Source organism: Ceratosolen solmsi, unplaced genomic scaffold (assembly GCF_000503995.2).
Source record: "Ceratosolen solmsi marchali unplaced genomic scaffold, CerSol_1.0 scaffold30, whole genome shotgun sequence".
In the NCBI taxonomy this organism is placed as follows: Eukaryota; Metazoa; Arthropoda; class Insecta; order Hymenoptera; family Agaonidae; genus Ceratosolen; species Ceratosolen solmsi.
Window position 1 is genome coordinate 666135 of NW_011948421.1, and position 25320 is coordinate 691454.

A 25320-nucleotide genomic window follows, 5' to 3' on the forward strand; every position below is an offset into this window, starting at 1 on the left:
GCTCGGAGCTTTACTATCTTTTCTGTCCATAAATGCGCTATTATTACACGTTATGCGATTTTTTTTTATACGGAATTGGTAAGCTTTTAATTGAATTAATAAGATGTATGTTGTTTTTTTTTCTTCATACGTTCAATTAGTTTGTCATAAAAATGCAAAAAATTTTAAAAAGGGCTCACTTGAAATTACATACTAATCAGAAATGTCTTTAAATGATTATGGTTTGTGATATCGATTTTAATTGATTGGCACAAGTTAAATAATAGCCACGAGTTATAAATAATATTTGGCATCTGGTGATTTAAAAATAACTCCGAATCGATAATAATTAATTGAAATATGTTTTGTAAGAAAAGTGTTATAGGAATTGCATTTTCGATAATGATTTTTTAATATGAAACGAATGAAAAAATTTATTTATTAATGCATGTAATATGAAGTTACGATTTTTAATTGCCCTTTAATGATTTAAGATCATAATAAAAAATATTTATTTTTATTATCAGAAACATTTTAAAAACAACGATTTTAGATGTTTTTTATTTCATATTTAAAAATCGTAAAATTATAAATACGATCAAATGCATATTTCTAATACGATATCAATCGCAGTGTTATTTTCATGGAGCATTCTTAAAATTATGTAAACACGAGAAATTATAGAATTTCGAGAGGATCAATTCATATAAATTTATCATAAAATTATAATTTTTTAAAATTGTCATAGTTATAAGCTTTAAAATTTATCTCAGTAAGATTAAATAGATCGAAATAATATTATATAAAATGTTTATTAAATTGTACAGGCAATAAATAGACAAATGTAACAAATAAAAATTGCATCAACAATGAATTTTAATGCTCTCGAGACTTTTACGATTGAATAATTATTGAACGTAATTTTGTTTTAAATATATTTTAAATTCAAATTTCATTATTCATTATTTAAATAATAATTTTTTATTTTTATCGGTTTGTGCTATAATTTTTATATACAACAATTTATTTAAATGAATTTATTAATTAAATAATAATACGCAGTAACAGGCGAGTAAGGAATTAGGAAGGCAAGTAAAGGGCCTCGATGCTGTTACAAAAGTGAAGAATAAAAAACAAAAAATAAAAAATAAAAAATAAATGCTGTTAAAAAGGCTAACACCACAATTTTGCTTAGCTATTTTGAAAATCAATGATGATAATCAGTTTAGGCGGAGTTATAAAATGTCACTAAGGATGATAGATTTGCGATGATAAATAGTGAAAAGTCTCATGAAATGAGCGAGAGAGCAATGACTGCATCAAATAGAAATAATAATACGCGTTCCCGGATTAGCTGAAGTATCGTGTATGAGAGTAACAAATCAGTGCTATCGTACCCCCAACATACCAGCATATCATTGCTACAATGTATCTTGAAAAACGCACGTAAAAAATTTTTTTTTTTTTCTTTTCTCGTATTAACATAAATTACTCTTTTAAGTCTTTTAAGCGAAGATGCTGATATAGAAACGCTTTTAAAGTAACTTTAGGAAACTTATCATCATAAAATATTCTTATCGTGAAATTCGAGCGTGGGTCGAAAGACGTCGTACCATATTAACTTATTAAAGGAAAAATTAACGATGAATTCACAAGGTATGTAAACAGCGAAGGATCTAAGATCCGTGACCTCTACAATAGTTAATGATATTAAAAGGAGTAAATAGTGAATACAAAAATAGTGTCTATTTGTCGATATAGGCATACACACACGCGCGCGCACCCACACACGCACACACGCGCAACAATACATATATGTATAGGTATGTATATATATATATATATATATATATATGTGTGTGTATGTGTGTGCGTGCGTGCGTGCGTGTGTGTGTGTGCGCGCGCGCGCGCGTGTGTGTATATATATTATGTATAATTGTCAAAAATATCGAAAACAGAATACGTAAAGAAGTGAAGTGAAAAAAGATACTGAAGATGGCGATACATTTTTTTTTTTTTTTTTTTTTTTTTTAACCAGACTGGATACAAATAATAAAAATATATACGCAAATGTGAAGGACATAATAACAAAGGAAACATTTGGGCGTTTGACCTGTTGACTCTAGCGCAACGAGCCACATAGCCAGTACAAAAGACTGTTTTTTTTTCTTCTTTTTTTCTTTTTTGAAGACTTAAATCCAAGTAGATAGTCATGCGAAAGAACTCAGCGGACCATTCCAAGCATCTCAAGTATTTAATAAGAAAACTCATTTGTCTAATGTAAATACGAAAGTAATGGATAAATGTTGGCTATAAAGCTTTTAAGTTTTTCCTTTGGATAAAAATAAAAGAATCGAGCAGACATGGAAAGTCCCAGAGGCCGACAAAATTAGTTTCTGAAGCTTATGCAATACAAGCGTTTGATCGACACGTGCTGCCGATTCATTTACGGGAGATAGACACTCCAACGGCCGGAGTCCAGTATTAATTTTTAGAAGGGATAGGTTTCGGTTAGGCGAATTAACGTTTGCGAAAGACGAACGAGTTGCGAGTTCTGTGCAAAAGGAAAGATTTCATACGCGCAATTTTCGAAATAAGCAAGAAACTATTCCCGCGTATTGCGGCGGGTCTACATAAACTGTTACTCGAGATTTCCGCTAATGAGCCCTCTGAACTCGAAGCCTTCAGTTATTACGAAAATTTACTTTTTAAGAAAGTAGCATTTTCCAAGTGAAGTACGAGAGAGAAGTTTTTGTATGAATATGGTAAATCGCTAGGACGTTATTGATCGAGGTCTCAAAAGTTTATGCTATGCTTTATCAACATTGAAAATTATTTAAATTTCAATACTTCGTGATCCAACATTGATGATTAATATAAAGGAAAATGTAAATTTTTTTATATGAAATAATTGATAAGAACATTCGTATTTTGATAGATTTGTTGTCTTCAAACAAAATGCGTGTTTTATTATGCCTATTATGGCGCCTCGAAAGGGAAAAAAATGCATTAAATTCGTTTGAAAATATAAAATCTACTTATATAACAAATTGCAATATAATTCATCAATATTTTAAATGTAATAGATAGAGTATAACGACATCAATAAACACATGTAACAATATAGTTTTAAATATTTTTTAAAACTTCGTGTTTATCTTAAATATCAAGACAATTATCAATTATCACATGAAATCTAACACTAACAGTAATATTATATTCGAATACAAATTTATTATTATTAACATTGGTTTGAATTATCTGACAAACTTATAATAAATGTATATAATAAATTTGTGATTGTGTAAAATAAAAAAAAAAAAAAAAAAAATAAAAAAAAAAGAAAGAAAAAAAAACCTAATTTACTTTGCGCTGAAATTGATTTCCTCGGCTGGTCTTAGATGAAATATAGAGATGGTGTGAAACAATTCCATTTGATTTTGTAAAATCTGAGGGGTTACAGATAGGAGGCCTATGACTATTCATTCACTCTTATAAACTTGGCAGGCATAAAATTAAGAAATGGCTATATAGGCCTTTAAAGAAAAGAATTGACATGAGACGAGGGAACACTGGCAGAGGTACACTTTATACAATACGGGCACTTTCGAAATAATATTTAAACGTGTTTTAAAAATATTTTCAAAATAATTAGAAAACGATGTTGCAGCGTTAACAATTATTTCTTCCATTATAATAAACATTAGAAATCAATTTAGCACGCGAATGATTTATTATTTTAAAGGTTATTATAAAAAAAAAAAAACTAAAACCGTTTAGGTGTTTAGGTAGTTTATTTACATGATTTCCTTTTCAGGGCATATTTTCAATGGATGAGAATGGGAGTTATTATATTCTTAACGCATTCAACATTATTACAAGATATATTTTATAGTTTATTTACATACAGCGTAAGACCAAAATTGATTTATAAGGTTCTTATCTTTTTTGTTATCTTATATCTATTCATGTATTTAGGAGTTAAATTCAAATTGTGGTAGTAATAATAATTCGTGCCGAAAGTAAAACGAATTCTCTCATTAGTTGTGCCTACTATCTGCGAAAATCAAGCTTTTACACGCCAATTGTATGATATGTACAGTCACATATGCATATATATATATATATATATATATATATATATATATATATATGATATGAAAATTTCCGTATGTACATTTGCGTATTTGGAACGTAAAGCGTGAAAGGTGTCAACGTAATTATTAATTTCAATACTTTTTAACGTGTAAGATACATACATATTCATCTATCAGTATAACTGTAATGTAATTTTGGATTTGTCTTTGAGATTAGGCTCTACCTGTTTTTTGATAAGTGTCAAATTATAAAATTATAGAAAGAAATACGTACTTTTTCATTTTACCGTATAACTTAAGATTCTTTTTCTGCTTGAATATAATTTTTCAATGAAATTATATAATACGCAAAAATTTTATGAAAATCATGCGTTTATTGCTTTATTTAATTTAAATAATAAATAATAATAATAATAAGAATAAGAATAACAATAATTATTGTTTACGTAAAATAAAATAATTATAGAAATTAAAAAAAGAACGTTGCGAGTTTCTTTTAAATATATAATATTTTTTGTTCAACAATGATAGTAGTTCGTCGCGCGAAGATTGTTGAAGTAGAATCTTACGATATTCGTTTTTTCACAATTATGTGAAGAAGAAAATGTGCGCTTAAGCACTTGTATAATTTAATAAAGATAATAATATGATATATATATATAGTTTTCCAATTTGTAAGATAGATCCATATCGTAGAGATTGGGCTAAAAAAATCATAAAAGTTTAAGTTAATATTAAAAGCAGAATCGTAGCCGAGCACCTGTTATCAATTCCTTACATCGACGTTCACGATATTTAGCTATTTATCAATAAAAGCCGACACTTCTTCGTAATTATATTTATGTAAATGTTTATTAAATCGGCTCGACAGACCGCTGGCATTGCAAAGAATCGTCGTCGGCATGGAACAATGGGTAATCACGAGAACGATTGCAACACCTACACACCTATCCACGTTTAATGGAGAACGAAGAGCTAATAAAGAGTCCGGACGACGTATGTGGCTTTTAGTAAATCGAAATGTCGCTGTACCGCGTGGCGAGAGCGTTGCTCCTTAAAATCGAGCGTTAGCCAGAGTTGGATAGGCAAGCAGCGGCACGTTGCTCGACCCACTATGTCCGTTGAATTTGGCGGGTAGAAAATGGCGTCTGCGGTAGTGGCGTCGTCGTCGTCGTCGTCGTTGTCGTCGTCGTCGTCGTCGTCGTCGTCGTCGTTGTCGTTGTCGTTGTCGTCGTCGTTGTCGTCTCGTCAGGCTCGAGCGTGACATGCACATCCGGTCCGCAACGGCTGGCCGGGAGCGCATTTTCGTGGTCTCCGATTGGCCACGAGGTTCCCCGGTAATCGTCGGGAGGCCCAGCAGCGACTCGGGCGCATTTTGTTCGCGTCCCCGCGATTTCCGGTCGGCGCGTCGCAGTATTGGCCACGCGTTTCGCTCCGAGCAGCCGTTCGAGGACCGGGAACGCACAAAGGGACACGGGATCGAGTACGAGATTCTGTCGCTGCTCTGTCTCGTCAGATCGTCTGTACAACGACGTTGTACTGCTCGTGAGAGGTGTATCCCCCCTCAGCCATACATACACTTACGTATTGAAATACGTTGGTATGCCATAATTCTATTTGCCCATGCATACAACGCGTAAGCCAAGAGAAAAAGCGCATAAGTCGCTTCGCGAGGGACGGAGGAGTAATTATTGGCCTGCGGATCAGCCTAGCGGTACGTGGGCTCTTATCTAAAGTGGCGAGAGCGAGATGGACAATGAAATAGCGCGCCAGCACGAAAAAAAAAAAATGAGGATTTGGCGGCGTCACGCGCGCACACGTTGCTCCACGATGTCCCCCCTCCCTGCCCCGTTACCGCTTGCCCGCTCCTCCCGCCGACCGTCACGTACAGCCGTTCAACAACGCTTTCCTCTCTCTCTCTCTCTCTCTCTCTCTCTCTCTCTCTCGCTCTCTCGCTCTCTTTTGACTTTGTTCAATACTTAAGCGCGCCGTCGCAGAATTTTCTAACTAGAACGACTGCAGAAGAGAGATGAATACTTTGCCGTAGAATCAAGCAAATAGAACAAAGAGGCGAATTTAAAACTGTAAATAAAAGCCAATGCGAAATTCGTCCAAAAGGAGTTGAGAGAAAGGAAGATGGAAAGATGGAAAGAATGAAAGAAAGAATGAAAGAAAGAAGGAAAGAAAGCAGGAAAGAGAGAGAGAGAGAGAGACAGAGACGCGTGATCGCGCGTCCCCCCGGAAAATAACGCAAAATATTACACGATCGAACGCTGCCCGGCGGCAAATGCGTTGAGCAACGACCATTACTTATTATCAATCCATCTTGTATAACAAGCGTCCCATTGTGCTCTTTACAGTTAGCGTATGGTGATGTGTAGAGGAAGAGAGGGTGGGACGACGGGGTGGGGAGGGGAGAATTGGGAGTCGAAGAGGAAATAAAGGTGCCACCGTATCTGGCATACGGATACGTGCCGAGGATCGATCCTCGCGATCCTCCATTAATCTACCCTGAATTCGGCGTGGATTGGCAAGAGTCTGCCGGTCTTACATCATCATGTATTAGTGAAAAGCTGTCAAGCGGCGGCTGGCCAGTAGGAGGAAACGCGGACGCGGCATCGCATTGTAAGAGCGATTCAATTGAAGGAAGCCGCTGCCAGCGATACGTGCGCTCCACACATACACGAGGCTCCACTCGTGTCGATGCCCAACACAGACGCCCGGGCTACCAAACTGTCAAGCATCTGCGTCGGACTCCGGCTGTCCTTGTCGATGGTGCTGGCGGCTGCGGTGGCGGCGGCGACAGCAGCAGCGGCGTCACGCTTAGGGCCGATTGTTACGTGCTGCCTGCCCGGTGCTGGGGTGCCTTCGTCGAGAGAATTGTCATCCGCTGTATGACTCCCTTCCAACCAATGGCCGCAATCCCCGGCCTCCGCCCATCGCCGTCGGGATATGAGACGCGGGCAGAATGGCGCCCGAAGCTCATCGACTCTCGTCGTGGAACCCCTCTTGCCTCGCTAGCACTCTCGCACTCTCTCTCTCTCTCTCTCTCTCACTCACTCACTCACTCACTCACTCACTCACTCTCTCTTTCTCTCTCTACATGCACATGAACGCTCGAGCGCGCGCGCAAAGAGAGAGAAAGAGCTATAGCTCTTCCCTCCCTTCGCCGCGAAGCGACTATCCTGCCATCTTTGTCAGTGACGCGCTCGCTCTCTCCCACTGAGGCAAGCGCGTAACGACGCTTCGGAGGCGCTCTGGCGGCGAGGACGAGAGGCGTGCGTCACCAGTGTCGACGTCGCCGTCGTCGTCGTCGGTCGATCTTGGAGAGTTGTTCGCTGTTGAGTCAACGGTAGGCGGCGGGTCAACGCGGGCTCATCGCCTGGCTGAGCGACGTATTCACCTGTCCCTTCTCTACCTCTCCACCCCCTTCCCAACCAACGCCACGGTGCCCAGCATCCCCTCGCTCGACTTTGCGCGTCCCTGTCTCCCGCGCCCCGCGCGCTGTACGCGCGTGCAGCCGCTGCCGCTGCCGCCACCACCGCCACCACCACCGCCGCCGCTGCCGCCGCCGCCGCCGCCGCCGCCGCCACCGCCGCCGTCGTCGTCGTCGTCGTCGTCATCGCTGCGTGTGTGTCGGGGGCCGCGCGAGCGCGTGTATGTGACGGACGGCTCGTACCCGGGGCCCGAGTACGTACGCGCGTGTTCCATAGATGTGCAACGGCGTCGGCCAAGGAGGGCCTCAAGTTGCGTCGCGCGGCGCTTGGGTGTGACACGGGTGCGCGCGCGCACGCCTTTAGTGATCACGCCGACGAGGACGAGGAGGAGCCGAGTCGGCTACATCGACCGAGGAGCGGGCGTTCGAGTGGCCCCCGGTCCCGGGGTGCTGTGAGGTGCGTCTTTCCGGCCTCCTTGTCCCCTCCGCCTGAGAGCTCTCAATTTCAACACTTAGTTAAGAGCCGACAAGGCACGGACGGATGGACGAGCGAGCGTGCGAGCGGCCTGTCGAATGTCTCGCGCACGTACCTGTCCTTTCCGATTTTCGGAGTAAAATCAGTGAAATAAAGAGCGAAAGAGAGTGAGTGAGCATGTGTGCGTGTGTGTGTTCGGAGAAAGAAAGAAAGAAATAAAGAGAGAGAGAGAGAGAGAGAGAGAGATAGATAGATAGATAGAGAGAGATAGAGCGACGGTTGGCTAACTAGTTTTCACAACGGACGGACAAGGCGCACACACGCACGAGAAGGAAGCCGCTGCGGCGGTCGCCGCCGCCGCCACCACCACCGCTGCCACCACCGCCACCGCTGCCACCACCGCCACCGTCGCACACGATTCGATTCGCCTCGACTCGGCTTGATTTGATTCGATTGAATTCGGTGTTGGACGCAGGTACTCGTGTCCGTCGGCTCGAGAGAGCCGACTTGGCCGTGAGATCGACGTGCCGGAAGAAACCGGGTGACACGCGAGTGCGCGTGTACACGCCGGACAAAGCGTAGCGATGAAATAATACGAGACAAAGACAATAGAGAACTGTAAAATTAGAGTCTGAAGTAGAGGCAAAGGAGGTAGATGCGGATAAATAAGTAGAGGCAAAAGAAAGAGGCAAAGCCAGGGACGAGCGGACGTTAGGTAGGCTGAGCAAACGCACACTAGTAGCGCGCCATTGTGCTGTCTCGCGGTGCGCCACGGGAGCGAGCGAGACGGTTGAGAGGTTTCGGCTGCGAGAAAGGCTGTCGTTCGTTTTTCTTTCTCTGACTATAGACACGCGCAGCGGCGGTGGCGGCGGCGGCGCCGGCGGCGGTTGTTGTTGCTCCTGCTGCTGCTGCTGCTGCTGCTGCTGCTGCTGCTACTGCTCCTGCTACTGCTCCTGCTTCTGCTCCTGCTCCTGCTCCTCCTCGATGCGAGCGGACCTGTCTAGTTGGTCGTCTCGTTCTCGCGGATATCGCAGCGACGATCCTTCAATAATACGCGTTTTTTGGTGTCCCGAGGAGACCGGAGAAATGCCGAGGCGCATCGATTAGTGTGCCCACCTGGTGGGATGGATGTACGATCGGGGGTAAACGTTGCCGTCGGCTCGCGAGTGCTACTTACGCATTATTATGCAACGGCGGAGCGACGGTCGCTCAACCGCTTGCTCCCCTCTGTCTCGAGTTCCTTAGCTCTCCTACTACAGATCCGCTTCTGCTATACTGCTAATACTACTACTACTACTACTACTACTGCTGCTGCTAATACTACTACTACTACTACTACTACTACTACTACTACTACTACTACTACTACTACTACTACTACTACTACTACTACTACTACTACTACTACTACTACTACTACTACTACTACTACTACTACTACTACTACTACTACTACTACTACTACTACTACTACTACTACTACTACTACTACTACTACTACTACTACTACTACTACTACTACTACTACTACTACTACTACTACTACTACTACTACTACTACTACTACTACTACTACTACTACTACTACTACTACTACTACTACTACTACTACTACTACTACTACTACTACTGCTATTGCTATTATATACGACCACCGACACCATCATCATCACCGCTACTACTACTACTACTACTGCTACTTCTATTGCTACCGATACTGCTACTACTACTACTACTATTGCTATTATAACCGGTGGGCGCGCGTTCTTGGCTCGAGTCGGTGTAGCCGAATGTTGCTCCCCGTCTCCTGTCTCTTGGTCTCGCGGGCCCATGTGACACGGGGGGTCGTTGACGCGAATGCTCGCGAGTCGTGAGTGGCCCGAGGTTTCATTAACGCGTGTCACTCGCTCGAGCGAATGGGCTCGCGCGGCTTTATCCGGCATTGCCCGCCGCCTCTCATCTTGCCTTTGTCGTCGTGTCGAAAAGACGCGCAGGCAACTGCACGGTAGAAAATTGCGAGCTGCGCGGGAGGGAGTGACGAAGGAGGGACTGGCAAGGGGCCTGGGGAGCCTGGGGGGTTGCAAAAGGGAAACGAGTCAAAGGAAAAAGGAAAAGGGAGACGACGCCACGGGGTGGGTCGACGATGCGCACTGCCTCGCTACTCGCTAATCGCTAATGCCTTGGGCTTCTCGTCGATTCGCCTTCGCTCACTTTTTTTTTATCGCTCTCGTGGAATATATGATTAAGTTGACTTGGCTTAGCGTCATTCGGTAAGTGTTTTTGTGATTTGCGCAGGCAAGAAGCGGCTTTTTTTCTCGGACCTCGGCGCTTCTCGCTCGTTTAACACAATGCGCGTCGCGATCGCCGTTGTGCACGTGTAGAGACTGCTATTTAATGGCGTAATTTTTACGAACTACCGTGGTTCGCTTAGACCGGTGGCACTCGATTTAATGCCGAGTGTTCTGCGTCCGTGTAATCGATTGGATCTCACAATTCTATCGTTACGGTCTACCTCGGACATTACGTGTTTGTGAGCATGTGCAAACTAAAAAAAAAACATAATCACTCGTAAAGTTTTTAATTGACGATATAAAGTACCATTGTGTAATCTTGTAGTGTTGAGTGCCCGTATTTTAGTCGATTGATCGATCAAATCATCCCTTTTTTATTACATCCGGCATAAAAAGTGCCTCTCGCGCATTGAGTTTATACAAATGTGTTGGGACAGCGATTGGTGGTGGGTTACGGCATTGTTTTCACGTGTAAAATGAATAATACGAATATGCGTGGTTAAACCTGTGTTTTACTTTACACTTCATTTCTTGTATGACATATATGTAGTGATATCGTTAGCGCAGTAGACGATAGTAATGCAATGTCGTATTAAAAAAAAAAAAAAAAAAAAAAAAAAAAAAAAAAAAAAAAAAAAAAAAAAAAAAAAAAGATATTATTAATTGGATAAATACATTCCGACGATTGATAAACATTGCTGTGGATGTTAGGAAAGAGGTTAAACAAGATCCAGCGCTTGGGAAATAATCGTTGTTCGAGTATTTCAGTGAGTGAAAACGTAAAGCAAACGTAGGCAGAGACGAAGGTGCATCGACCGCGTGCGAGGAATCGCGTTTCCGCTAGAAACAAAATGAACTTTCGTCTTGGAGTGCCGGCGAGCAAGGTAGTGGTGGTGGTGGTGGTGGTGGTGATGATGATGATGATGATGATGATGATGATGATGATGATGATAATGATAATGATGGTGGTGGTGGCGGCTGCGGCGGCGGTGACAACGGCGTCTGCTCCGAAATGCGCGGTCCGGCGATTCTGGCTTCCGTCGATGTTCTCGTAGCTTGGCACTCGATCGGCAGTCAATACGCAATCACGTGCGCGCGTGTCGGCACTTTTTTCTTTATGCTTCGTGATCCGATGATCGTTTTTTACTCTCTCTCTCTCTCTCTCTCTCTCTCTCTCTCTTTCTTTCCCTTTCTTCCTTCACCTATCTTTCCCTTACTCCTCATCGTCATCCCTTCTGTACTTCTCTCGTACATAAACCGACGACTCTACATTTCCTCATTTTTCTTCAACTTTACGTTATTTAGACCTTTACTTGTTTTTTACTTTTGAGCGCGCGCGCTTATGCGCCAAGGAACATCTTTCGTGCGTGCGTGCGAGTGTGCACTGTATACGCATATAAGCTTGTTTGCATGAGTGGCAGTCGTTACAATACGTCCAGGAGATTCGACGTTGACTCCAGTTGGAGCGTTTTTACGTTACGCCCGTTAAGAGACGCTGGCCCTTCCTGACCCCCCCCCCCCCCCCCCCCCCCCCCCCCCCCCCCCCCCCCCCTCCCCCCCCCCCTATCCCGTTGTGCTCCAAAGGTCGAGAGTGAGCTGCGAGACGGCATCGAAAAAACGAGAGAAAAAGAGATGGAGAATGAGAAAGAAATGCCAACTACTAGCGAGCGAAATTCAATGAAGCTCCCTACTCGCACGGCCTCGAGATCCTATAGAATCGCAGACACCGATTAACAAGAGCGCAAAGGTGAGTTGTTTTTATCCTTTTCGACATTTATATCTTTTGCGATTTCAGATTCATTATCATAAATTGTTTTGCGCCGCTTTCTGTTTTATTTATTTTTCTTTTTTTCTTTCAAATTGGTTATGAGGTTTTGTGGATTTTTGTTTGACATGGCGAGTAAAAATGAATGATATAACGGTGGAAAAATTATTACACGCGCAGTTATTGTGAAGTAGCGATTGTAGGTTTTAACATAATTACAGGCTAATAGCTGAAGCAATAATCTTATTATTATTATTAATTATTGTTATTATTAGTTGAAATTGTTGTACATACTATTTTACGCGAATGAAATTTGATTTACTGCATAAAGCTTGATTATGTCGATTCAAACGTCACTAATCAATAGTCAATATATACGCGTAATAGAGTAATTTTAATTAATTTTCCCCAATTTAGATTTCAAATGTTGTCGGCCGTGTTATAAACATTTTACTATTAATATTAACCAGTGGTCTAATGTTACTCAAATATGTTACCTTTTGTTTTATCAATAATATTATTCGCAGATTAAAGTAGTAATTGTTGTAAACGTACGTGTAAATTTTGTATGCGTGCGCGTACGCGCGGGCGTGCGTGCGAAGAGAACTAATTAGTTTACTCAACGGATGAATAAAAAATGTATATTTTCAAGTCGTAGGAAAACCATTGCCACTATAGTCATTAAAATGTCGATATAAAAATGAATTACATATCTCAAATCAAGCGTACATCTGGCTTCACGTAATATTCAAACACCTACTGATACAGGATATTTTTTTTCTTGCTTTCAGATAAATTTTTTAAAGAGAACGCTCGACTGCAGCGGATAAGCGCAAGATACGGGAGAGAAAGAGGGGGTGAGCGAGGGGGGGCTCTAACTAGCTCCAGTATCCCACGCATTATCAGCACGAGATAAGCAAGCCTACGAGATAAACAGGAGAGACAGAGAGAGAGAGAGAGAGAGAGAGAGAGAGCAAAAAGAGCAAAAAGAGCAAAAACAAATTAGCAGCGGGATAGTCGGTGAGAAAGGCACGCCGCCTAGGTCGACGATTGGAGCGTTTCGGTGCTGACAGCGTCGTCCCCGGGCGAAAGGCCAACTAGCTATGGTGGAGCCGTGCCACGGGGATAATGGATGAATGGGAGTGAGCTCGAGGTGGACGGGTCAACGGGGACGGCGGGGGCGACAGCGTCTAAACAACAGCGGGGGCAGCGACGGGGACGGTGTGGCCGGGCGGTCCTCCTGGCTGGATGTCGAAGCGTCAGCGCTGGCGACGTCAGTAGCAGTGATGGCCCCTGCTCTGACGGAAGGCGGACCTCAGAAACCTGAGAATTTGCTCCCAGCACTGCCGGCGGGCGGCTTCCTCTCCGCCGAGCAGGCCAAGCAGGTTTGTCACAGCGCCATCGCGCGATCCACTAGAGCGCCGCTCGCGAACCATGAGCCCACAGTAAGATCTTGTTCACAGAAAATAATCGTTAATAACCTGTATGGTGTTTGTGTGCGTGTGCGCGTGTTTGTTAATTTAACGAGGGGTCCCGTGGAGAAGGCAGGCATCGTTCACGGACGTGCCACTTTTATTTGAGCTTGTCTGGCTCCTCTCGCCATTTTTCACTATTTAAATAAGCTCTGGCTTACGCTCGAACGATGCCTCCGGGTCCTCTCTTCTCCTCACGTATATCTCTGTATGCCTTAACCGTGACACGTCTGTGTCGCGGATACAGCGATCCTCTGTTTTTCCCTATCATTCAATCATTCATTTGCCTTCATTTTCTTCTTAATTTCATAATAACGAATAGTGCATTTTATTATACGGTATGAGCCATTGTGGTGTCTTGTCATTTAATAGACATAATACGATTGTAGGGAATCCATTGTGCCATTATGGATTCCTAACGTTACGTGTCAAAAATGTATTGTTTTTCCAAACCAACGCTCTTTGTATAGTTGCAACTGATTTGATAATTAATAGCGCGCCCTTCGAATAGTGAAATTTAAAGTACTTGCATTAAAATAGTAAGTTTGGTGTCATTTGACTACTGTAGGACAAGCGTTAGGAATACGTTTGGCGATAGTAATATTTTCGATTGGCAAAATATATAAGATCGCAATAATATTATGAAAGATATTTTACAAGTTAGAGTAGTTTATTGATTAAGTTTTTTTTTTAAATGCTGTTACGAATTATCTCGAATAACGTCTTGTCTTACATGTGATTGAGCAGGTTTGCCAAAACTGCGAGGTCCTGGCCCAGTTTGTCGTCTCAGCCAACGTTCAGCCATCGAAAATTGACGAGCAGTGTTTGCAAGGTATCCCGAAGGATTTGATCAATGATGTCATCAATCTCAAGTTTGGCAGCGGTTTCGACGGTCTGTCCGACCTGATTGCCGTTGTGCCCAGGAAGGAGGCGGCACGCGAGGTCCAGGCGAGCAGCGCCGCTATAATGAACGACCCATCTATGGGCGATCCAGTGGATAGTATGTGTTTCTTTAAAACAATAATGGGTCCTGGGGAAACCGAGGAATCATGCGAGATCGCCGATATCGCTGGGGATGTTGCTAAGGCGCAAGGCAATGACGACCACAACACAATCGCGTGCGAGGACAAACAAATCGAGGATGACAGGAGTCTTGAGCAAATTATGGGTTTTGCTACGGACATGAACGTGCAGACGGGCGATATTGGTCAAAATGTCGAAGAGATTTTACAGGTAAAATTTATCGATTTGGGATAGCCGTTTCTTATTACCAATCCCTGTCCAATTACATGTGGAGATGATAAAATAGGCGCGCAGTGGCGTTAATGAAGTTTACGAACAAGCGCCATTCAACCGCTTTATGCAAGATCATGAATTTAAATTACTTTAGTGTAAACAATATTTATCGGCTGAATATAAAAAAATATTGTTTTCACTAATTAATATTTTCTTCTATATTTAAAAGAAATTAAAATATAAAAAAAATATATATCAGTATCTTATATAATAAAACAAGCAATAAATTCTTAATAGAAAAATGATGTTAAAATTATTAGAATCAGTTGAAAAATTACAATTACGAGATAAGAAAGAAATATATTTATATAACACGATTTTATGTGCAATAAAAATTAATAATATTGAATCGAAATAATTAATATATTATGCGTCAGTGTATTAAAATATAAAAAAATTTTTATGGTAATTGCGCAATAATTGTACATCACTTTAGTTCTACTATATTAAATTTTAATTCAAGCAATCGCATACCATATTGAATTAATGAATGTAATACTTTAAATTAAATGTATAAATTTAAACATTTTTATCAAACAAACTCAAAAAATTATTTATCAAAATTGATTTCCCAAAAATTTTAACGTATTTTATCATTCTCAATTTATTTAAAGTGTAGCTTAACAAAGTAATATATTTTCGATTTATCATGAATGCGTAAGGTGTATTAAAGAAAACGGAAGAAAAGAAAAAAGTAAAAAGATGTAATTGACTGGAAAGTCAAAGTAATAATTGTCAGCCAACCGAGAGAGTTTGAATTTATGCAATCGATCGATATTAACGCCCACGTAATTCTATTACTACGATTATATAATATATTAATTAATAATATTGTATTGATTAACGATCATTATTTTTATCACAGGTAATAAAGTCTATGGAACATGCAGCAGAGTCGGCGGAGAGTATCGGCAGCGACAGCCGACTCACTGGCGGCTTGGTCGAATCTGTGTCTCAGTCAGTTTCCGGGGGTGTCTCGGAAATCTTTCCGGACGGTGAAGCTTTCCCCTTGAATCTCCTTAACGACGTAGACGTGATAGGGCTGTGCAACGACAATATGTCCGATAGTGGCGTAGTCGTCGATCAACAGGCCTCTTCTCACCGTCAGCAGCAGCAGCATCAGCAGCAACGGCAGCAACAGCAACAGCAGCAGCAGCAACAGCAGCAACAGCGACGTACGACAAAACTGAGCGACCTGTCGCAGCATCAGGCGCAGGTTGAGAGGCGACAGCACGAATTGGAGCGGCGTGCTTCCTTTCTTGTGCGCAGGCTTCGTAAGCTCCAGTCGAGTCTCGTAGGAATGCACGTGGCTGAGCAAGCGGGCCACGTTCTCGAACTTGCGCAGAAGAGTGCGAAGAAGTGCTTTTACCAGGACTTAGCGAGCCTCGGGCCCAAGGCCGGCAATACGCGCAACTTCCCTGAGCTCGCCGGCAGCCTCAGTTCCTTCCTGCAGAAGGTGCAGAAGAGCCGCAACGCGCAGAGTAATAGTATAATCCTTCGCCAGAGGAATTCGTGCCGGTACTTTGGGGCCGGTTCCAAGGACAATTATGTGAATACGTCGGCGAACCGTGTGCCGGTGTTCGGTGTACCGCAGATCAAGCTCAACGGCGAGGAGCTGGAGAAAGTAGCGGGACCCCTCGCAGTTAAACTCAAGCTCCTGCAGAGCGCCTATGATTCGGATTGCACGGCTTCGAGCAGTGGTGGCGAGAGCTGCGACGAAATGCAGACTTTCAATAATCCACATCAACAACAGTTACCAATGTGAGTGTCCGCCGAGAATTATGTTCTTCGTTATTCTTAACTCGTTTATGGAGCATAGAGCAAGTTCCTGGAACTTAGTCCTCGGTTTATTGTGAGAATATATAGTTGTTAGTGAGGTGCGGTGTAGAAAAAATAATGCAAGAAGTTAACGGGCAAATAATTTTTCTTCATTGTTGAGAATTCATCTGTCGTTTCTACTCATCCACATAGCACACAGTGTTAATTATCCACCAAATCTTTAATGGTTCACTTTATTTTTTGTCACTAATACAGATTCTTTCCATATTATAAGTATATCATTGAATTAAAATAGGCCATATAATTAATTCTCAAAGAATTGATGCAACGAATTTTAGCTTTATCTGAGATAATAAACGATTATTCAATATCGAACAAAATTTAGATCTATTTTTGTGCCTTGTTGAATTATTATTGGGTCACACACACGCGCGCGCGCACACACACACAGAGAGAGAGAGAGAGAGAGAGAGAGAGAGAGAGAGAGAGACGTCGAAAATAATATTAATGAACATTATTAGTTGGAAACGACACTTTAATAGTATCGAAATAAAAATTGATAATTTTAATAATATTATAATTACATAATTGTATGTATAGTAGTTTTTATCAGTGATATAGAATAATTCAAAATAATTATGAGTACGCAGCTTATTAAATATGTTGTTGAATGTATTTCAATAGAGTACAATCTATTTATATTTAGTATTTTGTATATTAAAGTCCCGATAAAATTGGATAGAGGAGACAGCATAGTCCTAGAACAGTAGTTATTTCAACATTTCAAATGTGTTAACTTAATTTATACGGACGATTACAGAACTTGATGTCAAAATAAGTCAAATATTTTAAAGAAAAGCTGTTATTATTAATGGAAAAATTAGTAATCATTTTGGGTATTATGGTAAAACATAAAATAAATTATATAATGCATAATTCAACTCTTTCAAATTTATATAATTTATAAACTAAAGTTAGAAAAACACGCTATCAAAGTTTAATAATAGTATCATTATTAAGGACTGTTTAAAGTATTTTTTATTACAAAATTCCAAATTTCCATAAAAAGTTAAAAATATATTAATGTAAATGAAAAAGTACAGTCAAACGATACATTGTAATTTTTATAAAAAAATAATCAGGTGATTCATTTTTATTGTTTATAACATTAAATTCTTTTTAAAAAGAGGATCGAAATATTTATTAGTAAGGCTCGACCTCTGCACTTTAACGTAGATAATTGCATGCTTTTAACAAAGAGAGAAAAGTGTAAGTTCTACTTTTACTCATTGGTTGTTTTACCGACTATATTAATAATAATAATAATAATAATAATAATAATAACGCTTCATTAAAATTTTTTCAAAATAATTAAATTATATCAAATTTTTCCTTTTACTTTGTGCTAATCTATTATTACATTGATTTTTCTCTAAAGGAAGTGAATAATTTATTTTCACTTATTTTTAAGAATTAAACATTCCTGTAATATTTTGTATATGGTAAATTGGCTACTTAGGATTGCAAATTCATTTGAATTTCGAGAAAATAAAGTTTCGTATTTTATTTTTTTTTTTTGTATTTATTTTTTTCTTACTACAGATTATTGTTCAATATCTAATTGGTAAAATAATCAAAAAGTATACACTAGACTTACACATTCTTGTTTTTACGTTTATTTAAAAATTCTCACTTTCAAAAGATGTATATAGAATTCTTTTTGCACACTTTTGATTTTTTCACTTTCTTAATTATTTAATTCTTCCTCAATTTTCTTTTTAACTTTTAAATATCGTATTTAATGTATATTTATTTATGGCTATTTTATTATTGCCAAATATTGTATCATATTTATATATTTATTATAGATCAGTTTTAATATAATTTTTCTTATAAGTAAAATAAAAAATGATCTGCATTTTTTCATTAAAAAGCATATTTTGTGGATGTATAAAGTTAGTAAATATAAAAATTAAAATTTCTTGAAATTGAAATCATCTTAAATTTTATAAAATTAAATGTTATGCAAGTCGGATAGATTAAAAATAAAACAAATAAAAAAATATATATATATATATATATATATATATATATATATAAATTGTAATAACTTTGATTAGATTCAATATTTAATTATTATTAATTTTTTCATTATCATTGTTTTAATACAAAAATATTGTTCTGTATAACTAAACGTATAGATGAATCGAAATAATTTCAATAAGAAAATAATGTTTATGTTTTTAATAAATTTTAACAATATATTACAATTCAAAATATTTAATAGAAGTACTTATGCATAAAGAAACGAAAACATTAACATTTAATTTCATTTACTTGTTTTTAATGATTAAAAAAATTAATGTAATGAAATTGTTTTTAAGTGAGTTTAGAACTTTTCGAATGATAAGTTTAGCACACATTGACTTATTTAAATTCTCGGGGTTTCGACTTGTACACGTGTTTAAAAATAAATATCAGGTATAGGTAGTTGAATTCAAATCTTTTCTTCATTTGCAACTGAATGGATTAATGTGTTAGTTACTCCAATGAATTTTTTAAATCAATTTTAAACTATGAATGACTTATAATTTCTAAATTATTGATTGTCTTTTAATCATACTTAATGTCAATTGTTTAAATTCGTATTTTACGAATGGTTTTCTGTTCATTCACGTCAATGCGTTGCCATTAAAGTAATCACTTTTTGCTTATCCAGGATTTAAAATATTCGAATTAATGCGACAAAACACTTGGAGTTTTTAAAAATATTATGATTTATTGTTCATTTTAAAATATCTGATATAAGGTTAGGAGAATAATGTTTTTAGATACATGTAGCTTCTTTATATACATATTAATGTATGTATTTTATAAAAAACCGGGCAAATTAGTAACGTTCATTAATACAATAATTAATGATAAAAGGTGTCAACAATATTTATATTTAAATATAATAAAGAATATGAAAAGTAATAATGATAAGAAATAAAAAATTAGCGACCATTTGTGCAAGTGAAAATAATTTTGTAAAACTATAATAAAATTGTACCGAACAGAAATTAAAAGTTAGCTTAATAAAAGTTTTTCATATGCTGAAACATTTTTAAATCGGATGTTCAATATAGTAAATTATTGATAAAACAATGTATTCAAAAAGGTGATGCTAAAAGAAAAGTCTACTGAGTTTGATAACTTTTAGCTATAAAAATAAAGATGTTTAACGTAAAGGATGACATTAACTATAATATTGATACACGTAAATCTAATTTTAAAAATTAACGTATTCTTGTCTAATTTAGTTTTTTTTTTTTTTTTGCTATTTTGTCATATTATGTACAGAATAAATAAAAGTTGCCTTAATCATTGAGATACAAATACTAGTGTTTAAACACAGAAATGTAAATGTAATTCGATTACACTTTATTGAATAAACGTTATAAAGTTTGAATTTTTCATCAAAACATCCATTTTAAACTTCATGTAAATTCGTGATTTTCTCACACAGTAAAATAATATCCAGTTATTATAATTATTATAAAAAAAAAAAAAAAACAAGAAAAAAAACAAAAAAAAACAAGAAAACAAGAAAAAAAGACAAAAACAAAAAAAAACAAAAAAAAACAAATAAATGGAAGAATTTTCAATAATGATTATATTGAAATTACTTACAAATTTTATTTTCTTGAATTACGACGGCATTACTTATTTATATTTGAGCAGATTTTGTATCAGTTATGTATTTAATAAGCGTTTAATTTTAGGGTTGTTATCTCTCTTATAAAATAGATAGTAACAAAATATGGTAACAATATAATTTTATACAGATTTTAATTTTTGTTTAATACTGCCATAATGAAGTAAAGAAATGTAATTAAGTTAGAATAGTTAAAATGTTTTTTTTTAATTAACATTATATAGAAATTAGTATGTAGTGATAAAATAATTTAAAATGAACAATCTAAATAGTAATATAATTCAATAATTCTATGTTGGTTGAATCATTGTTGAAAATCATTGCATAAAACCTATTTAATTGACTAAACTGCATAATTCTATAGGGATAAGAGTAGTAAACTTTACGTATCACTTTTCACGTATCATTATTGAATTAATCACGAATGAACTTTGTATCATTATTTATATTAGATGAACGTTTAATAAATAAAAACTTGCTTTTTAAAGGTTAAAAAATTTAATTATTTTATATCTACATAATTGAAGAAGTAGATGAAGAAACATTTACGTTAATCAATTTAAGATTAATTTTTTTAACCTTTTAATTATTTTACCCGAGGAATCGAGTTATTCTTTTTTTTAATTTGAACATTTTCACATAGTAAAACGAATGATAATTTATGTTTAGTTTATCAAAATCAAAGGACACTAAGGATTTATTTCAACGTCTGCGCGCGCATTTGAACTACAAATAATAAACACATTTAGTGTATATTATATGTAGAATTACGTGTATATTTAAAACGTAGGATTCTTAGAAATTATCGAGCAATTTTAATCGAATCCAATCAATAATGTTTACGGAAATATAACGATTTTTAACAAAAATTTTTTTAATTTTTAAATTAAAAATTTAAATTAACGGATAATATTTTAATACTATAATAATACATTTAAAAGAAATATTTTATATTGTAAAATCATATCGTATTAAAGTACAATCTTATATTAAAGAAGATTTTAGAAAATTACTATTAATTGCTTTAAAGATCTGCAAGTGATGGTTTTCTGTTGTTGGAATCGCTATTGTTCAAGGTAACCAATTAAAAATAATAAAAGTAAACAAAGATTTCGAGCATTCATATTATTGTTTTATTCAAAATAATTCAGAGTATTCGTCATTTCCCTTCTATATGGGTAGTAGATTAATTAATTTTAATTATTAAGAATATTAATTGATGCATTATTCCATAGAATTTACATTCAGCTAGCTCAATAGTGTAATAATTGATGATATATTTATAATAGAACCGATAATTAAAAGAGAATAAAAGAAAAGGAAATGTGTTAAGACTCGTTAGTTTGTTTACAATTTGTATAATTATCAATTAATAACTACATCATCGGTAGAGTTTGATAAAGAAAAGAAAATTATATACAGTTATTTAGCTGGGGGCAGGCTATTTATTATTTTTGATCTAGTAATGATTACAATGTTTTCCATTGCTCATAATACCGTCTTCCGAGTCCTAAATCATGTATACATCGGATTAGTTCTACTTAAGCGACAAAACTAAAAGCCAATAATCGCTGACGTGACATTGGAAAAATCGGAGCTGCACGGGGCCTCGTCCCCTATAGTATCAAACAAAATCGCGACATCGCAGGCAGACTAATTCAAGGAGCGCATCCTTCCTTCTGTTCTCAGCGCAAAACGGGCGGCTTGGCGTTACGCGCAGGATCGCGCGAGCGTCGCCTCGCGTTGGACGTGGCTGCAGGCTCAGATCTCGGACCTCGAGTACAAGATTCGCCAGCATAACGAGCTTCAGCGGCAGATCCGGGCGGCTAAGGGTCTGGTGACACTCGAAGCGCCAGCTCTGACCTCGGGCTCGGCGCAGACAGCGGTTGCTGCTGCCGCGGCTGAGACCGTCAACGGCTACAGCGGCATTCTGCCGGGTTCGACGCCCGGGCGTGAGTGCGGGGGTCCCGGTGCTGGCGGCGGTATCAACTCCGATATACCCGCGAGTCGCACGCGGCCATTCGTCCGCTCGGCTTACAGGAAGCGAAAGCTCGTGCAGCTCGAGGGCCTACACGAGGTGTCGAAGAAAGCCGCGCGTCCCGCGAGTCTCAAATGCAGTTGCGATGGGAGACTCGCGCCCTGCGCCCTTTGCACCGGGAGGCGCGAGCCTACAATGAGCCAGGACCTGCTGGAGTTGCTGTCCGTGCAGGAGCGCGTCGCCGCTGTTGATGCCGGCTTCCATCCCATGCTCTCACTGCCCGATGGTACGCATTCGTTATATTTTCCTCGCACGTTTTTTAATTACCATTGTGTAAGCAGATGTCGTTATGAGTTTGTGAAGCCGAGCACGTGCCATCCGCTCGCGTACTACTATCGGATTTCAATTTCACGTTTCCGTTTTTAACGAACGTTTTCATTTGTCTAATTATCGAGGCTCGTTGAAGTAACACGTGATACCTTTCACGTCTCTCTCTCTCTCTCTCCCCCCCTCCCCCTCTCTCCTCCTCTCAATCTCTCTCTCTCTCACACACACACACACACACACACACACACACACACACACACACACACACACACACTTTCTCTATTTCTAAATCACCCTCTCTAAGCTATAAAATTATTTTCAATGTCGACATCGATTCGATTTCTGTCTTTCTACTCCTATACAGTTCAATTTTTATAAAAATACTTCATTCAGTTTTCTATTGGATATAATAATTTTTAAAATTAACTAGGTCATTTTTAATTATAAAATGGTATTTTTACATTGTAAGACAAATTACAAAAACGAATGTTTACATTTTAGTACTAACATTACTCTTACTTCAATTTTCTCCTGTTTCTAATACATTAACGTAGTTTTTATTTTATAGTAATTGTATATAAATTATATTAATTCGATAATGACTATTTTTAATCTTAAATAAATTTTGCTCTTGAAAGATTTAAAAAATTTGTTTTCTAAATCCGATTACATGGCAGATGAACATTATTTAATTAATTTGATTAAATTTATTAATTAACAGTTTATGAAACAACGTCATATTATTATTACTATTATTATTGTAATATTTACAATGAGAGTTCTCAAACGAACATTCACGTTCGAATTAATATAATAGTAATTATAATTAATATAATTTTCCTATCAATGTTACTGTTTAAATATAAAAACACCCCCTTAGAAATATACCGATTATACATTTTCATTAATATTTTCATCCATAAAAAAATGACAATTAATTAATTAATTAATTAATAATAATAATTATAATAATAATAATTTTCGTTTTTTGTTTGAATAGAAATAACTCACACTCTTCACATGGATTCAATTCTGCGATCGACGGAGTGGCAACAGAAAATGCTAAGAGGTGGTTTGCGTATGTCGAAGCTGAAAGATAAAGAAGGAAATGAAAGGAGAAATAAAAAAATGTCCGAGCATCGTACCAAATATCCAACAAGATTAAAAAAATCTCAGACTACCTTATTAAGTGCAAGTTAGTAATTATTTTATACTTCAGCACTAATAAATATTTATTTGAAAAAGAACGAGAAATACTTATATACAGTTATTATACATAAATGTATTAAAAAAACATTTGCTCGACCTATTTGCATGTAGTGTACATTCACTATGATTTATTACAAGAAAAATCATATAATTTTTTAGATACTCTTACAATCTTATAATGTTATTAGGAAGCATTAGAAATTATTAATCCATAGAAAATTTCGGGTCTTTTTTAAATTAAAGTTTTTAGGTTTATATAAAAAAGAAAAAAAAAATTTATATCGTACAATGATTTAATGGTCGTAAACTGATTTGACTAACTACACAGTATATCTTATTTTTGAGACACGCAAATGAAATATCATAATAGAAATTTATTTAATTTTTTTTTTGCATTGAATTATATTTGAGAATTCAAATTCAAATACATGAAATATAATGCACATAAAAATATTAATTATAAGAACGTTAAAAACAGCTCTGTTATAGTAAAGTCACGAAAACATTTATTTCTGAATATTTCAATTATCAATAATACAGCGCCTTGGTTATTTTTATAATTCATCCATTTATCGATACTTATGAATCATATTTGCTCGTATCACGTTAACTTACAATTTTTCTATAAAATATTATATATTTTCTATTCTCGCACATTTGACTCATCGAAAATTGCCATATAAGAACAATATTTAAATTCCAACATGCCGATACAATTCCTATTTTTATAAATATTTATACCCTTACGCATTTTTTTTCTCTTTTTTATCCGCATTTTATAAACAATTAAGTAAAAGCATCGAACAAACAGAGCTCATTCCCCAAATCCATTCGTAAAACGAAATTATGAATCAACTAAGGAATACAACGGTTGTCGAATCGCCTTTCCAGGGATAAAACGCAAGGTCCTGAAGGGCAAGCGGAGTCGGAGCAACAGCGAGAGGACTAATCACGGGATCAATCGTAAGCGAGGCTCGAAGTATCACCAGCAACAGCACTCGCAGCTGTCGCCCATGGACGAGGAGGATGAGGCCGGGGCGCTCTCTAGCTCGAGCAAGTATTCGTCGCCAGTGCCTTCCCCCCTTCAGCAGCATAATGCGGGAGGGGCCGCGGCGCCGCCTCCTCCACCCGAGAAAAATACGCTTAAGGAGAAATCCAACAGTCATAGTCATAGGTAGGCCATGGAAATCGTCCTACTTTTTCTGTCCCGCTCTGCCTCTTCTGTCGTCGCGCCATCGACGAATGGCATTTGCATCCTCGTTTGAGGATAGAAACGCTCTATTAAAAAGTGAAGAGATGCCGTTTATATTTATCATTAAATGACATTAATCGTATCCGTAACCATTAATCCAATAATCGAATGCAACAATATTATGATCTATTAATCCTCCTGACATTTAAGAAGGCAGGCAGTATTTTGTGTATAATTTTTAAAGACTGGCTAATAATAATTCAATAATTTATCAAATTTTTTCATTCTTTTTTTTTTTTTTTTTTTTTTTTTTTTTATAAAATTTTC

General features: G+C 37.5%; 1 protein-coding gene and 1 long non-coding RNA gene across 3 annotated transcripts in view; both read left to right on the forward strand.

Moving 5' to 3' along the window:
- The first annotated feature begins 7332 nt into the window (after positions 1-7332).
- LOC105361255 (uncharacterized) lies at positions 7333-13026 on the forward strand. 2 transcript variants are annotated; one of them, XR_912828.1, is made up of 3 exons: positions 7333-7428; positions 11863-12025; positions 12835-13026. It is a non-coding gene; the product is annotated as an uncharacterized LOC105361255 (long non-coding RNA). The 2 variants fall into 2 exon arrangements; XR_912827.1 differs by lacking the exon at positions 7333-7428 and adding an exon at positions 7708-7969.
- Positions 13027-13089: 63 nt separating this feature from the next.
- nsl1 (non-specific lethal 1) overlaps positions 13090-25320 on the forward strand; it is a 17791-nt gene continuing 5560 nt past the window's right edge. The window contains exons 1-6 of the mRNA XM_011498365.1: positions 13090-13428; positions 14263-14748; positions 15677-16572; positions 21977-22551; positions 23593-23787; positions 24693-24975. Coding sequence (XP_011496667.1) covers positions 13180-13428; positions 14263-14748; positions 15677-16572; positions 21977-22551; positions 23593-23787; positions 24693-24975 — 2684 coding nt within the window. The 5' untranslated portion in view covers positions 13090-13179. The remainder of the gene's footprint in view (positions 13429-14262; positions 14749-15676; positions 16573-21976; positions 22552-23592; positions 23788-24692; positions 24976-25320) is intronic.